The following is a 17,174-nucleotide window of genomic DNA, read 5'->3' on the forward strand; positions in this document are numbered from 1 at the left end:
TTAATTGATCAATTTGTTTTAAAGCCACAACTATAATCAGTTATACATATATCTGAAACAGGTAAAGGATAGTTGCATCCTTTACCTGGCTGAGTTCTACTCTTGAAAATAAATTATATGGCTAGTTTCAACATTCTTATTGATTTATGCTTGTATTTTAAAATGTGTACTGGATCTGTCTGTAAAAGAATAAACATCAATTTGCATGGAACATTTTTGCATGCAACCATTGATATATCCAATGGTACAAAAATTAAAAATGTTTTAACATTTTCTTTACCTCTAACTTTAAAAAAAAAAAAATCCCACCTTGAACATTTCCTTGATTGTTCTCACTTTTCCAGTTCCCCTGATGTCCAAAATGTGCCCAAGTGATGTATACCGTATATGGAAAAGTGGTGCCAATTTGCGAGTAGATACTACATTACTGAACTTCGAGAATTTGAGATGGGAAAGGGGCCATCGCAGTTACATTTTTAAAGGAAAAGGTAAGTATTAAAATAGACTTTGATAATTTTTATTTTCTTCCTCCTCAATTTCTATTAATCTTAATTATTTAAAAATATATGATGACCTGGAAAATGATTTGGGCCAAAGAAGACAGTCACAAAGGATTAATCTCAGTTTAGTGTGTAAATGCATGGCCAAGTGAAATTCTGAATCATGTTAATCAGAAAGAATTAAGGCTCCATCTTGTTCTGATGATGAGAATAAGCCAGGACCTGCCCTCCATTATCTATACTTAACTGTTGATTGAAAATGTACACAAATGCACTTGCAATAAGAATAGGTTTGGTCATGCTAACTCTCATTGACAAATACCTACTACACTTCCTATTTAGATGGCCAGATGAAGAAAATCTTTGTTTTAGTTTGGGAACTTAAATTTATGAACCTCTGAATTAAAACAGTCATCAAATGAAGAGGAGAGAAATCACTGTGGAGTAAAGTTTATTTTTTCATTGTGAACTTGGAAGTCTTCGCCAACAATTTTATCTAAATATATATTTAAGTTACAGTGGCCTATTTTTTTGTTAAGGTTGCCATTTATTTTCTTGTAATAGCTGACAGGGCAGAGTTTATAGAGGTGGACCATGATAACCAAGTCGTAGATGTGGAACATTTTGAGCTCTCGCAAGAGCAACAAAGTCTCACGCTGTCATCCATTAGACCAACAGCAGATCAAGTCGCAAATCGTCTTACTTCCCCAATTGTTTCTACTTACCTTGATACAAAAAACATATCCTTTGAAAGGTAATGTTAACCTTTTACCATAACCTGAAATTCTCGTCGGGACTGAATCTATGTACCGTATATACAAGTCAATGCAAGAATAAATGGTTGATAGTCAAATACTTGCAAATTATTAAGGATCACGTGATGCAAGTGCTGCAGATAATAACATACAGATGTTTCCAATTGTGTGTGGAATCAATGCAGGATACAACAAAAACTTAACTAATGCAAGAAAATGGAGGAACATTTGGAAATTTTATCCTGGAAAGTAAATTGTAGATTTGAGGAGCAAGGAAAAATTAAACAGTAAATGGCATTCTTTTGTGGATCTTGGTTAAAAAGTTGAACAAAAACAGGGCAAAATGACTGCCCATTTGTCTAAGCAATGTAAGCTATGCAGCTGATGTGTTCCTGTGACTGATTTATTTAGCTACTTTATTCATAGATTTAGTGCTCCTGTAAGCAGTGTTGGACCAGGAGGATGATTGAGCACAACCCACTTAATTGTCCCTTCCATTTTGAGGTGGCTAATCAATACAAACTTCCCTTATCTAAGATATCTTTTTTAATAATCCTGACGTTACAAGATTTTATTCCTTTAATAATCTTTCAGGAATCAATAGATTCTGGCATGCTACCAGAGAACAGTAAAATTGCACATGTCACCCTTCAATTCAAAAGTAGCAGGCAGCAGAAAGGAAATTATAGACTGGTTAGCCTGATGTCAGTGGTTGGGAAGATGTTGGACTCCATTGTCAAGGATAAGGTTATGGAGTATATAGAGGCATATGACAAGATAGACCAGAGGCAACATGTTTTTCTTTTTTTAAAATAGTTAAAATCTTTGGCCATATATGCAGTCAATTACAAAATTAAAAAATACAAGTACAAGTACAAAAGTAAATCCAGCACTTATTCCATGATGGTTATACCCCAACCTCCACCCAACCAAGAAAAATCCCCGAAGAAAGATAAAGGAAAGAAGGAAAGCAGTCTGGACTGCTGAAAAGTGCCGCCACTCCACGGATCATAAATTCGTATTCAATTAATTTTCTTCGGAGAAGATCAATGCAGGTTTTGAGGATTAGGATGAACATAATTAAAGATTTACACTAGAGATTTATAAAGATGGATGCCAAACTTGTAAAAATATGTTGTACTTATTTCTTAAATTATAGGTAATTTTCTCGACAGGAATACAGCTACGTATTTCTGCATTCCAACTTGGATGTGAATGAGACTTCCATGCAACTGCGATACATTTTCTAGCTACTGCCAATGCAATTTTAACAACATTTGTATGATGTTTGGAAAGTTTCAGTTTAGGTCTTATCCCTGTAATATTACCCAGTAAAAATAATTGTGGGCTTTGTGGAAATTTGATCACTGTGATCTGCTTTAGGAAATTCCTCGGTTAACTCAAAAAAGGCCTTACTTTAAAGCAAAACCAAGTTGAATGTAAAAAAAAAAAAAAAGTTCCTACCTCCTCACCACATCGAAAACATCAGGCTGATAGGTCTGAATTTAATTTGTTTAATTTCAGTGGTGTAAGATATAATTGATGCAAAAAAATTATATTGTATTAACAACATTTTTCTTGAGAGAAAACGTTGCTTGACAAACCTATTGGAATTCTTTGAAGAAATGACAAGCATGAAGGATAAAGGAGGTTATTGTTTCCCAACCCCATACTGCCCTTTTTTACCTCCTACCCAAGATCCAGAGACCTGATTGTCCCAGCAGACCCATCATTTCCACATGTTCCTGTCCCACCGAATTGGTCTCTGCTTACCTCAACTCTGTTTTGCCTCCCCTGGTCCAATCCCTCCCTACTTACATCTGGAACACTACTCATCTTCCAGCATTTCATCAAATTCCATTTCCCTGAATTAAATTGCCTCAGGTTTACTATGGATATCCAATCCCTATACACTTCCATCCCCTATAATGAAGGCCTCAAGAACCTTGGTTTTTTTTTCTGGACAATAGAACTAACTAGTTCCCCTCTACCACCACCCTATGGCTGGCAGAACTTGTCCTCAGCCTCAATAATTTCTCCTTTAACTCATCCCACTTTCTCCAGGTTAAAGAGGTAGCCACGGGTATCCGTATGTCTGCCTTTTGTTCGTTACATGGAGCAATCCATGCTACAAGGCCCCTAAGCGCTTCCTCCACTACATCGATCACTACTTTAGTGCTGCCTCATGTACCCATGATGAGCTTGGATGATGACTTCATCCACTTTGCTGCCAACTTCCACCCCATCCTCAAATTCACTTGGTCTACCTCTAGCAACACTCTCCCTTTCCTCTGCAACTCTTGACAGACATCTTCCAAAAACCTACCAACTCCCACAGCTGGCTCGACTACACTTCTTCTCACCTTGTCCCTTGTAAGGATTCCATTCTTTGTCACATCTGCACCCAGGATGAGGTCTTCCATGCCAGATCATCAGAGATATTCTCCCTCTTCAAACAATGTGGCTTTCCCTCTATCACCATCAACTTTGCACATCAACATATCCTCCATTACCACACATCTGCCCTGGTCCCCTGTTCCCCCATTTGCAACAATGACAGGGTCCTTGTCCTCGCCTACCACCCCACCAACCATCACATCGAACACATCCTACTCCGCCATTTCTGCCACCTACTACGTGATCCCACCACTAGATACATATTCCCTTGTCCACCTTCCACAGGGACCACTCCCTCTTTGATTCCCTTGTTCACTCCTCCCTCCCCATCAATTTTCCCCTTGGGACCTACCGTGATGCTCCACTTGCACCCCCACCAGCATTCAGGGTCCCAAACAGTCCTTCCAAGTGTAGCAACATTTCACTTGTGAATATGCAGGAGTTATCTTCTGCATCCGATGCTCCCTTTGTGGTCTCCTCTACATTGTAGAGACTGGACAAAGACTGGGAGATAGCTTTGTTGAGCACCTCGGCTCTGTCCACTGCAATAGTGTGGATCTCCCAGTGGCCATGCATTTCATTTCTCCATCCTATTCCCTTGATGACATGTTTGTCTATGGTCTCATGCACTGCCAGACTGAGACCACCCCCCAAATTGGAGAAACCACACCTCATCTTCTGACTGGACACTCTCCAACCAGATGGCATTAATATCAACTTCTCTGGCTTTCAATAAACCCCCCCCTCCCCCCTTCTTTCTCTATCTTTGTGTCTCATTCTGTCTCCTTTTGCACAAATATGATAAATTCATACCTCATCCTTTATCATATCCAATTGAAATCTTTTGTTGGTCTGGATTCCTCTCCCCGCCAGCATTGTCTGTATTCTGAGACTCTGAGATTTCCTGCTTCTGGCTTATTGCTTGAAAAACTGTTCACCATTGTCAGCACATCTTTTCTCAAAACTGCTCACAGTATTTTGTGAGGTCTCACCAATGCCTTATAAAGCATCAGCATTACATCCCTGCTGTTGTATTCTATTCCTCTTGAAATGAATGCCAGCATTGCATTTGCCTTCTTCACCACCAACTCAACATGCAAGTTTACCTTCAGGCTTTCTTGCATGAGCAGCCTCAGGTCCCTTTGCATCTGTGTATTTTCAGTTTTCTCCCCATTTGAAAAAATAGTCTACCCATTTATTTTTTCTTCTATAGTGCATGACCGTATACTTGCCAACATTATATTTTACTTGCCACTTCTCTGCCCATTTTCCTCATCTGTCTAATTCCTTCTGCAGCCTCTGTGTTTCCTGAACGCTACCTGCTCCTGCACCCACCTTTGTATCATCTGCAAAGTTCCTACAGAGCCATTCATTCCATAATCCAAATCATGAATATTCAACATAAAAATATCCAACACCCACCCCTGTGGAACCTGACTAGCAACTGCCAGCCAACCAGAATATGATCCCTTTATTCTAACTTTCTGCTTCCTGCGAATTAGCCAATGCTATACCAACATTAGTATGTTTCCTATTATACTGGGTACAATACTTGGGAGTATTGTAAGTAGTTTTGGGCTCCTTATTGAGAGATGTGGTGATGTTGGAGAGGGTTCAGAGGAGGTTCACCAGGATGATTTTGGGAATGAAAGGGTTATCACATGAGAAGCATTTGACAGCTCTTAAAATTTAGGAGAATGGGAGGGGGGAATCTCATTGAAACATTTTGAATGTTGACAGAGCAGATGCAGAAAGATTGTTTCCCATGGTGGGAGAGTTGAGTACAAGAGGGCACAACTTCAGGATTGAAGAGTGTCCACTTGGAGATTTGGAGGAATTTGTGAATCTGTGAAATTTGTTGCCAAAAGCAGTTGTGGAGACAAAGACGTTGGGTATATTTAAAGGAGTGATTGATAGGTTCTTGATTAGCCAGGGCATCAAAGATTATGAGGAGAAGGCTGGACAATGGAATTGAGAGGTAAAATGGATCAGCTCATGATTGAATGACAAGGCAGACCACAATAGACTGGATGGCCTATTTCTGCTCCTCTGCCTTATGGTTTTAAAGAGAAAAATAATCTGATAATTCAACAATGTAAACAACACAGACAATGCATTAGAACAACTCTGACCTTCCTATTGCTTTCTATTTTAATTCTATCCCATACCCTCTCTGGCATATCTGTCTGTGGCATCTATACGTTGTGCTTGTGTGTGCAACAACAAATGCTCATCTCCTATTAAATTCTGCAACATCAGGTAACTAACCATCTCCATTAGAATCAGAGCAGGCCAGGTCATTCAGTTGTGATGCTGACTCTCTTCATTAACCAAGAACTATGTTCTGCCTTCCTGATTGTTTCCATTGACCTAATTGCCTTGCATATAGACTATTTCCAAGTCAACCCCAGCTTAACCCTTTCAAAAAATCCCCCCGATTAATCATTTCCCCAGGTTTTCTGTGGCTTGATACCAACTTGCCTTCTCTCCTTTGCAGTCTGACCTGAAACAGTAATTTAGTTTCTCTTTCCACAGCTGCTGCATGGCCTGCTGAATGTTTCCAGCATTTTCTGAATTCAGCAGTCGTGTTTGCCTTTGCCTGGCTGTTCTCTCTCACACAGTAGTGCTTTCTGGCTCACTGTTATTTGTTCCTCTCACTTCTCTTTTAAATCGTGTTTTTTTTTTTCTCTTGCATTTCTCTTTGTTTCTTTATCCCAGTAGTTCTTAACCTTTTTGTTTCCACTCACGTACCACTTTTAAGTATTCCTTATGCCATAGGTGCTTTGTGATTAGCAAGGGATTGCTTAAGGTGGTATGTGGGTGGAAAGAAAAGGTTGAAAACCACTGTTTTAATCGTACCTAATTGACTTGTTATATGCACAGTTTCACAACTCCAAAGGAAATGGGCCAATGACAATTTTTCTCAAGCAAAATATTTCAGTATCAATTGGGTCTAGAGCAGTGATTCTTAACCTTCCCTTCCCACCCACATACCACATTAAGCAATCCCTTAATGATCACAGACCATTTATGGCATAGAGATTATTTAAAGTGGTTTGTGAGTGGAAAGAAAAAGTTTGAGAACCACTGCTTTATCCTCTCAAAGATCACATAACTTTAGATCAGTCTGAGCATTTGTGATGCATCTGTGATAAATTAAATCTATTAGGAAGGTTTCTGGAATGTTGTGAAAGTTTATTTTTCGATATTTTGTTCAGGCACATGAAATATTTTAAGTTGAAGTTAAATAAACTTGTTTAAAAATGCTGGGGAGTTTTGGTTGAGTAAGTTGGAAAGAAGTGAAACTAGGATAGGCTCAATAGTAAATTTAGCTTTGGAACTCATTAACTGATCTTGTTTGACAAATAAGACTGAAGCAAGGGAGAAGTATCAGAAATCATAATGCCTCATAATCTGTTTTAATTTCACTGATTTATGAAAAAAGGTTTAATATTCCTCTTTTATTTCAGATTGTTGAATGAGATGAGTGATCTTAATGAATGTCATTCAGAGGTGAAATCCTAAAAATCTTTAATAAACTTTTATTTAATCAAATAGAGTTTTACCCTTTCAATAGAACTGATTCATAATAGACCTATCATGAGAAATGTTAATCCAGATATATGTAATTACAGTAAAAATTTGAATGATTAGGTTTTTTGGCTCTTTGTCTGGACATGGTATATTTTTTAACTGTTGAGTTCTTGCGAGATGAGCTGCCCTGAATTGGAAGAATGAATGTGTTTTATTTCCAATGTATTTAATGCTAGGGAGGGGAAAAGATAGCATTGTTCAACGATTGTACATGTACAGCCCAACGAAACAGTGTCTCTCCTGAGTTCAGACCATGGTGCATGTACAAAGACACAATATACAGGACATAAAGATCACATAAATTATCAAAATAAATGCAGATAAATATTTGGGTGTGGTGGCGCACATCTCTGTAAGCGAACAGACCCCATTTGTACCGCCGCGCTGGCGGGTCAGCTGCAGAAGGTGGCGCTGTCAGGGCTTACTCACTGCCTTGTGGCTTAGGCCACTGCTCGTGCCCTGGGCCATGTGATGACATCACCGCTGCGCGGGGTGTAACTCCCGTTGTCCTTGAAGGGGGGCGTGCGAAATTCAACTAAACAGCTCTACTGGAAACCCCACTGAGTCAAGTGGTGTTTTCTGTGTGTAGCAGCTGCTACATTGGTGACCCTGATGAGCCCAGGGTGGTCTCCAAACATGGACTCTTTGGCAATCAGTGCCATCTCAGTAAAGCTCCCTCCCTTCTGGACCCACCGGCCCCACATGTGATTCGGGCAGGTGGAGGCGCAGTTTCGACTCTGGCAGATGACCTTGGACTCCACCATGTTCTACCACGTGGTGAGTGTCCTCGATGAAGAAACGGCGGCCAGAGTGGATGACCTGATCCATGATCCCCCCCACACCCCCCCCCCCGAGGAGGGCAAACATCACCCTCAAAACCCTCCTCCTCAGCACCTTTGGGCTCTCCCATTGGCAGCGCGTGGCCAGGCTGATGCACCTCGATGGCCTGGGGGAACAGACCCCCGTCCGCATTCATGGATGAAATGCTCGCACTGACAGAGGGTCACCAGCCCTGCCTGATGTTTGAGGAAGCCTTCCTCAAACAAATGCCGGAGGTCATCAAGCTCCTGCTAACGGATGAGGACTTCTCAGACCCCAGGAAGGTCGCAGCCCGCATCGACGTGCTGTGGCAGATGAAGGGAGAGAATGAAGCTCCAGGTTGCCCACCCTGCACCCAGCTGACCGCAACCTGCCCCCAGACAGAAGATCGAGGTGCACCAGGCGACCTGGTGTTTCTATCACCAGCGCTGGGCAGCACAAGCTCGCAAATGCTGCCAACCCTGCTCGTACCAGAGAAACGACTGGGCCAGCCGCTGCTGATAGCTGCAATGGCTGGCCACACAAACAGCCTCCTCCATATGGTGGACAAAACCACTGGTCGGCGTTTCCTGGTGTATACCGGAGTGGAGTTGAGCGTGCTGCCCCTGACTGCCCTTGAGACCCTCACGAGAGCACGAGGCCCAACCCTGCAGGCAGCCATCAGCACCAATATTAAGATCTTTGGGACACGGACTGCTCAGGTACACCTCGGGCAGGATAAATAGAGTTGGAAGTTTCTACTGGCCACCGTGAGAACTGCATTGTTAGGGGCCGACTTCTTTCTGGCACACAGCCTGCTGGTCGACTTAAAGGGCAAGAGTTTTGTGCATGCCCGTATCTTCTGGACCCTCTGTCTTGAGCCATCCAATGTGCACAGGCCAGGGCTGGCAACTGTCTGCACACCCAAGGACGAGGACTCCCGTATCCTCGAGTACCCCGACATCTCACAGCCACAGTTCACTGGCTCCATGCCGCAAAATGGCATCCGCCACCACATCGTCACATAGGGCCCTCTGCTCCATGCCAAGGCCAGACGACTGCAGCTTCTCGGGCAGCAGTTATCGAAAGAGGAGTTCTCCCACCTCCAAGAGCTCTGCATCATCTGCAGGTTGGACAGCCCCGGGCATCTCCCCTGCACAGGATCCCCAACACTTCTGGGGGTTGGCGTCCATGTGGGGACTACCGCCGGCTCAACGATGCGACTACACCTGATCACTACTCCATCCCCCACATCCAAGAACTCACGGCCAACTTGCATAATGCCAAGGTGTTCTCCAACATCGACTTAGTCGGGGGCTACCACCAGATCCTTGTACACTTCGATGACATTGGCAAGACCACCATCATCACCCCGTTTGGCCTGTTCGAATTCTTTTGAATGCCTTTTGGCCTGAAGAACGCGGTCCAGACCTTCCAACGGCTCATGGATGTGGTGGGCAGAGACTTGGACTCTTATGTTCATCTATCTTGACTCCATCCACATCGACAGTTGAGATTACGACAAGCACAAGACCCACCTCCGCATACTGTTCACCCGCCTGGTGGAATGTGGCCTCACCATCAATGTGGCCAAATGCCAGTTTGGAAAAGAGTTGTTACAGTTTTTGGGCCACATCATCATTGCGGATGGGGCAGCGCCGTCGCAGGACAAGATCAGGGCCATACAGCAGTTCCCCAGGCCGGACACCCTCAAGGGCCTGCTGGAGCTTACTGGGCTGGTCAACTTCTACCACCGCTTCATCCCGGGGGCTGCACGTTTAATGCGCTAACTGTTCGCCCTGATCACCTCTAAGCAAAAGACACTCGAGTGGTCGAGAGAGGCCGAGACAGCTTTCACCCAGACCATGGCCGCCCTCGCGAGCGCCACCCTGCTGGTCCACCCCTGACCTGATGCCCATACAGCACTATTGGTGGACGCATCTGCCACGGCCATCAGAGGCGTTCTAGAGCAAGAGGTCGACAGACAGTGGCGCCCCTTGCATTCTTAAACCAGCATCTCCGACCACTCGAGTTGATGTACAGCGTGTTTGACTGAGAACTCCTGGCCTTGTACCTCGTGATCAGGCACTTCCGCTATTTCCTTGAGGGCAGACTGTTTACTGCTTTCATGGAGCACAAACCACTTGCTCAGGGCCTCGCCACAGCTAAAGATCCCTGGTCAGCATGTCAGCAACGACACCTTTACTATATCTCTGGGTTCACTACCGACATCCGACACTAGGTAGGTAAGGACAATGTCGTTGCCGACGCGCTTTCCAGACCAGCCATCTACAACTTGTTCCCCCCGCCCCCCCGGCCTGAACTATGCCCAGTTGGCTCAGGCCCAGAGAAATGACGAGGAGATGCAGACCTTCCGAACCCCCATCACCGGCCTGCACCTAGAGGACCTGCAGCTGCCAGACAGCCAAGACATGGTCCTGTGTGACATCTCCACAGGCTCACCGCGACCGGTAGTGCCCCCGCAGTGGAGGCGGGGGCATTCCAACCGATCCAAGACCTGGCCCGTCCCTTGGTCAAGACAATGGTGCGCATGGTGGCGGAACGTTTCGTCTAATACAGATTGAGAAAACAAGTGGCCCAGATGGTGAAGAGATGCACGCACTGCCAAGCATCCAAAGTACAGCGCCATGTTAGAGCCCCGATATAGCACTTCGACCCATCGGCCAAGAAGTTCGACCATATCCTCGTCGACATAGTGGGCCCCTTACCAATGTCCAGGGACGCACACTACCTCCTTACCATGGTCAACCGGATGACGAGGTGGCCAGAAGTCATCTCCCTCAGGGACACTTCCGCCGAGTCCAGCGCCAGAGCCCTGCTCGCGAACTAAGTTGTGCATTTCAGAGCCCCAGCCCACATTACTAACCACGGTGCCCAGTTCACCTCCGCCCTTGGGTGTATCTGGTGAGCCGCTTGGGGATTCAACTCCACCACACAATGGCCTATCATCCCCAAGCGAATGGACTCATAGAATGTTTCTGCCATGGGTACTGCATGGCATACGAACAGCTCTGAAGGAAGACCTCCAAGTCTTATCCACAGAGCTAGTCTACAGTGCACCACTGTTGCTGCCAGGGGAGTTTCTTGGAGCAGACGCCGGGCCGGAAGGTTAGACCCCCGACGCTTCTCTTGGACCTCCGCAGCAAGTTCGCCTCATTAACACCCCGACTGCCAACCCACCACGGCAAGCAACCGACGAACATCCCCAAAGAGCTGGACTCAGCAGAGTTGGCCCACACCCGGCCACCCTGCAGTGCCTGTACGAGGGCCCGTACAAGGTCCTCCAGTGGTCGGGGAAAGCCTTTACTCTGGACATCAGGGGCAGTGAGGAACTTTACACTGTCGACTGGTTAAAGCCGGCGCATGTGGACTTGAGCCAGCTTACGCAGATGGCACAACCCAAATGGAGAGGCTGACTGCCCAAGTGGCAGGATGTGTAAGCTGGTTCTGGGGGGGTTGAGTGGCAGCGAACTAGCCCCGTTTGTACCGCTGTGCTGACGGGGCAGCTGCAGAAGATGGTGCCGTCAGGGCTTACTCACTGCCTCGTGGCTAAGGCCACTGCTCGCGCCCTGGGCCATGTGATGACGTCACTGCTGTGCGGGGCAGAACTCCTGTTGGCCTTAAAGGGGCGTGTGCGAAATTCAAATCAACAGTCCTACTGGAAACCCCACCAAGTCTAGTGGTGATTTCTGTGTGAAGCAGCCGCTACATAGGATGACTTTCACGGTCACAGGGTACTGTTTATTAGTCTCACTTTCTGCAGGGAAAAAGCCATTTCCCAGCCTGGCAGTCCTGATTTTGATGCTCCTGTACCTTTTAGATGATAGTGAGTTGAAGATGCTGTGCACTGGATGGAAAAAGTATTTGAGCCCTCTTTAGATAGCACTCCCAGTAAATGTCTTCTATAGAGGAAAGAGAGACCATAGTGATCGTCTTGGGTGTTTTAATGATTTTCTGTATAGACCTGGTCTGATGCTTTGCAGTTACCATACCACATAATGATGCAGCCAACTGAATGCTCTCAATAATGCTCCTGCGAAAGGTTGTCAAAATAGTGGGGGTGGGGGAGGTATATTTGGTTGGAGTTCAGATTTGTTATGTGGTTGAGGTCAGGATTTATAATGTCCTTTTGTTTATTTGAATTAAAAGCAAAAATGCTGGAATTACTGAACAGGTCAGGCAACATCTAAAAAGTGAAAAACTGAGTTAAATTTTTGGATTGATGACCTTTCTACCGATTAAATGTTATTGATTTGAAAATTTAACATACCATTTTCTCTCTGCACATGCTGCCTGACCACTGGAATGTTGTTAACATTTGATGTATGTATTTGCACAAGAAGTGTATAGTTAACTCTCTGCTTGTACGACAGGAATAAGACTGGATTCTGGGGCTGGCGGACAGATAAGACTGATATTGTACAAGAGTATGAAGCCAAGGTACAGGAAATTTCACTGATAGTTTATTTCATTCTTCTTGTATTCACGCCAATGGAAACTTTATCCATTCCAGAACCTTTTCTCGTCAGCTGCAAGCAGTTTTCTGAAAATTGTAATCAAGGCAGATCACTTCACGGTGGCAGCATACTGACTCACCCAAGGAAAGCGACAAATTGAAACTTGATGTCTCAAATCTGGGAATAAAAATCTATTTTGCTAATTTAAGTCCACTTAATTTCTTTTTGATGACAATAGAGTACAGAATATTTATTAAGTCCTATGTAGAATCTGAAATGTGGATAATTGGATGGGTATTTCACCTAAAGAAGTGTGGTACAAGATTAAATAGAGTAACCATTTTAATAAATCAGCAAAGAACTTGTACATTGGGAATCTCTGTCTTCAGGAGGTAAAAGGAGACAAATAGAAGCTTCGCTGTCTTTTATAGGTTTTCACTGTGAACAATGTTAACGTGGTAACCAGGAGCAGAACAGAACACCTCACTGAAGATGAAAAGGCCAAATATAAAGGTAAAACAAACTACTATTAATTTAAGGTATGAAGTAATGAGACCATTTAGTACATTCATGTATGCTATTTCCACCCCACTTAGCACAGCACACTGCAAATCCAACAGCATTTCCTTGTGAAATGGGCTGGTGAATTCTGAATTTCCAGCCTCTTGTTTTGCAGTGCTGCTGGAGCAAATGGCAGTGTTGCCACTGCTGCATTCCTAGGAGACCAGAGACACAGAGCTGCTCCGAAGGGTTCAACTGCCTGGTCCTAATGCCAGTGGCTCTGTACAGGGTTCATATGGTCTATGAAAGGAGTCAACAGTGTTTGTCAGTAAAATTCTACAACCCTGGAGGATTTTGCCAAAGATGGCGGCGCCTGTACTTGACAGTGGCCACGGGAGGTTGCAGACTCCAGGGAGCAATGGACTAGCGCAGGGCACCCGTAATGGGAAGAAACCCCCTCCCCCCTCCTGTTAAGAAGGAGAAGCAGAGAAGGTGACCCTGCAGAGAAACAGTGAGGGACCCACACCGACTGCAAGCGACTTGTGATTGGGGGTCTGTGCAGATTGTGAGCTGCTAGAGATTGATGCACAGAAATCTGATATCGGAACTGGAATTCGAGGTGGTACTGAGGGCAAGAAGAGAGTCCGAAGGGCCTCAGTCTTTCTGATCGCGTCAGAGGTTTGGATGTGGAGTTCTGGTTGCAGATGAATTGAACAGGCAGCAGGAACATTGAAGGTGAATCCAAGGACACTCAATGACTCTGAAAGAGCTCTGTTTTGTTTCTCTTCCCTTCCCATTGTAAGAGGCACTGGGTGACACTCATGACGACTCTTTGTCTGCCTTACAGCAGGCAGAAGACAATTTTGTGCAATATTACTGTAAATGTTGTTGCATAGGACGACCCCAAAATTTCCAACTAAAATGTTGGTTTTTGAGCGATACCCTTTGTATAAGACGGCCCACCCAAATCTGGCAGTTATGCTGTCCTGTGGATGCTGTTAAAAAGAAATCACAATATTTTAATAATAGATTGCAATGTAAAGGTTTCAATTTTATTTGGATGTTTTAAAATAAACCACTGTCGGCTCCTGCAGTCCTCCTGTGCAGAAACGACTGTTGACAGACTGGGTGGATGCACCCCAGGAGGAGTGCTGAGACTTCTCAAATAACTAGCAGGGCATACACAAGATTATGTCGAAGCCAGCAGGAAGATGGCAGCGATGTTGAGACTTTGCCAGCAAGGATGGGATTTTAGACCTGACATATAGGATGACTCTGATTTTTAAGGTGAATTTTTAAAGTTTTGGATCATCCTATATATCTTTTTGTACTGTTACATGACAATACAAGAATCTTGAATCCTTTCAGTCCCTGTCTCTTCTTTCATTCTTCCCCTTTCCTGACTTTGATTGGTCTGCCTTCTTCCTCTTTCCTTGTCTGTCTCTATCTATCACCCACTAACTAATGTCTGACACCACCCTTTCCTTCCCTCATATGACTCCATTCTCGCACCTCACCTAGTTCAAACCTATTTTCTGTCCGCCTCTGTCATACCCTTCATTCTCACTTCTTTACACTGGCTCTTTCCCCTCTGTACACTAGATCCTGATGCAGGGCATCGACCCAAAACATCAACTAAGCTTTTGCCTCCACAGATGCTGACTGACCCACTGAGTTCCTCCAGCAATTTTTTTTTTCTGTACTCATAAGAGAGCCCTTGACTGAAAAGAACATTTGAATTCTGGATAACTGGAATTTTACTGTACAGTACTTTTATTTCTATAGAAGCCTTCCTATTTCTTTCATGATGTCCCAGGACAAATTAAGATTAATTATAGTGTGTCAGAATCTCAGAAATGCGACCTATTGTGCAGAATAAGCACCCAGAAATGGCAGTGTGATAAAGAGAAGATCATTTACTTTATGTGAATTTAATGGAGGGATAACTATTAGTTGAAACAAACATATAAACTCCCTTTTTCTTAAAAAACACCAAACCCAGCATGAAACCTAATATGATCAATAATGTGCCTTAATTCCAGCTGAAGAAAGAGAATCTTAAATGTTTTAGTACTAAAAAGCTATGCTTGTTTTCTAACTGCTGTGGCTTTGTTTATTTTACAGATGATAAAAACCCTCTTGAATCTCTACTGGGGAAGGTAGAGGAGCATATCAGCCCACAAAATGGAGTAAGTTGAGAGAAATGTTTCTATCCAATACGTTTCCCACCCCCCCCCCCCCCCCCATTACCAGCTTCCGAGGAACCAACGTGACCAGAAATATTGTTTACTTTTTTTCTTCTCACTTACTACCCCTATCCACTCGCTCAAGAGAGCTTGTCAGACAACTGACAAGCATCGTTTGAAGTCCTTGCTAGATGGATAGTAGAATTCAAAATATTTCTTGTGGAAAAAGAAATGCCCATGATCTCCATTTTGTTGATGTTGTATCTCTCCATCTATATTTGTTGTGATCAGCCTCTGCTCTTTGAAAGATTCATCACCTCTGAGTAAAGGAATGATTCCAGAACACTAATGCGAAATGGATAACTGCAAGATGATGAACATTCCATTTCTACACTTTCCAGCACTGATATATGTGACATCTTTCTGAATAATAATTTAATTAATGATTTTTTGAGTTCCTCCAGTAATTTTTTTTTGGTCAAGATTTCAGAATCTGCAGCTTTTGTGTTTCTCATTAGTCTGATCAATCAAAAGTCAAGCTAAACAATGCAGAAAAGGCCATACAGTTCCCTCCATTATGTTTTGGACAAAGAAACTTTTTTATTTGCCCCTGTTCTCCACAGTTTTAAATTTGTTATCAAACAATTCACCTGTGATAAAGTGGACATTCTAGATTTTATTAAAGGGTATTTGTGTCCATTTTGGTTTGACCATATAGAAATTACATCATTTTTTATACAGTTTCTCCCATTTCAGGACACCATAATGTTTGGGATATTTGGATTCACAGGTGTTTATGATGATTCAGGTATATTTAATTGCTTCATTTATGCAGATAAAAGAGAGCTAGGCTTGCTTCTAAACTTGTGATTATCTTTGGAGTCTGTAGTTGCCATTTTCAACTTGAGGACCTGAGTCACGCCAATTATTGTGTATGCACTCACACAATTAAGTCTCTGAGACATGATGCTAACCTGGCTAACGTGAGTGTCATGATGTCCAGCAGAGGGCAGGCTTGTACCCAACACACTTTACCCCGTGTGCGGTAAATGCTGACTGGGCCCCTTCGAACTAATAAGATTACATTGGGCCCAGGATTACAAGTGAGAATTAGAATACATCTCATGAGTAATTATAATTGTAAAAGGAAAAGTATTTAATAACAATCAGGGCACATAGTTCTTTAAAGTGCTCAGATGGTCGTCTTTCTCTTTTGGAGCAACTCGGCATGGTTTGCTATGCCGGTCTTTACTTGGGACCCATAGATAGTCGGGTTGGCGGTGACTGCCCGCCTTCACTGCCCTCCTGGCTGTGTGTCTCAGTGACTGGACTCCTCATTGGACTGCTCGGCTCCGCAACCATCTCTGCCCCCCACCCCCCCCCCCCCCCCCCCCCAACTCAGTCTGAGGAGTGGGATGGTCTGGGCAGGCCACAGCAGGTCTGGTTCCTCCACCTCCAGTTCATGGACCTTAGTGTCAGTCAATGCTTGTAATTGGTCAATGTGTCACTTCCACAATCTGTCACCCACTAAAACAGAGTATGAGCAGAGGCTCAATTTTTGTAAGATTACTCCTACCACCTATGGGTCTTTATAATGTCTATAATCTTGTACCAGAGCTCTCTCGCCCACTTCCAGTGTTCAAGATGAGGTCTGTGGTGATGCTATTTTTTGCAATCTGAGACCTAGGTCTGGATGAACTGTGGACAGCCTGGTCTGCAGGTTGCGGCCAAACAATGGTTTTGCTGGGGCGTATTTTGTGGTAGAATATGGTGTGTTTCTGTATCCCAATAGGAAATCTGCAATTTTGTGTGTCCAGGAGGCATTCAGAAGTTTCATGGCTTTCATTGTTTTGTGCTTTTTTTTTAATGTTTGTACAAAACGTTCTGCCTCCCCTTTCGGACTTGGGTGATAGAGTGCGGACAAAATATACCTGATATTGTTGCTGCACATAAATATTTTAAAAA

The 17,174-nt window shown here is 43.9% G+C and overlaps 1 protein-coding gene across 4 annotated transcripts in view; it reads left to right on the forward strand.

Moving 5' to 3' along the window:
* The window catches only part of ankrd13a (ankyrin repeat domain 13A), a 67,204-nt gene that overhangs the window by 20,822 nt on the left and 29,208 nt on the right, over positions 1 to 17,174 (forward strand). For all 4 annotated transcript variants that reach the window (XM_069932751.1, XM_069932749.1, XM_069932752.1 and 1 more), the window contains exons 5-9: positions 345 to 488; positions 1,065 to 1,254; positions 12,439 to 12,505; positions 12,954 to 13,035; positions 15,148 to 15,212. In XM_069932751.1, coding sequence (XP_069788852.1) covers positions 345 to 488; positions 1,065 to 1,254; positions 12,439 to 12,505; positions 12,954 to 13,035; positions 15,148 to 15,212 — 548 coding nt within the window. The remainder of the gene's footprint in view (positions 1 to 344; positions 489 to 1,064; positions 1,255 to 12,438; positions 12,506 to 12,953; positions 13,036 to 15,147; positions 15,213 to 17,174) is intronic.

Source organism: Narcine bancroftii, chromosome 4 (assembly GCF_036971445.1).
Source record: "Narcine bancroftii isolate sNarBan1 chromosome 4, sNarBan1.hap1, whole genome shotgun sequence".
Lineage (NCBI taxonomy): Eukaryota > Metazoa > Chordata > Chondrichthyes > Torpediniformes > Narcinidae > Narcine > Narcine bancroftii.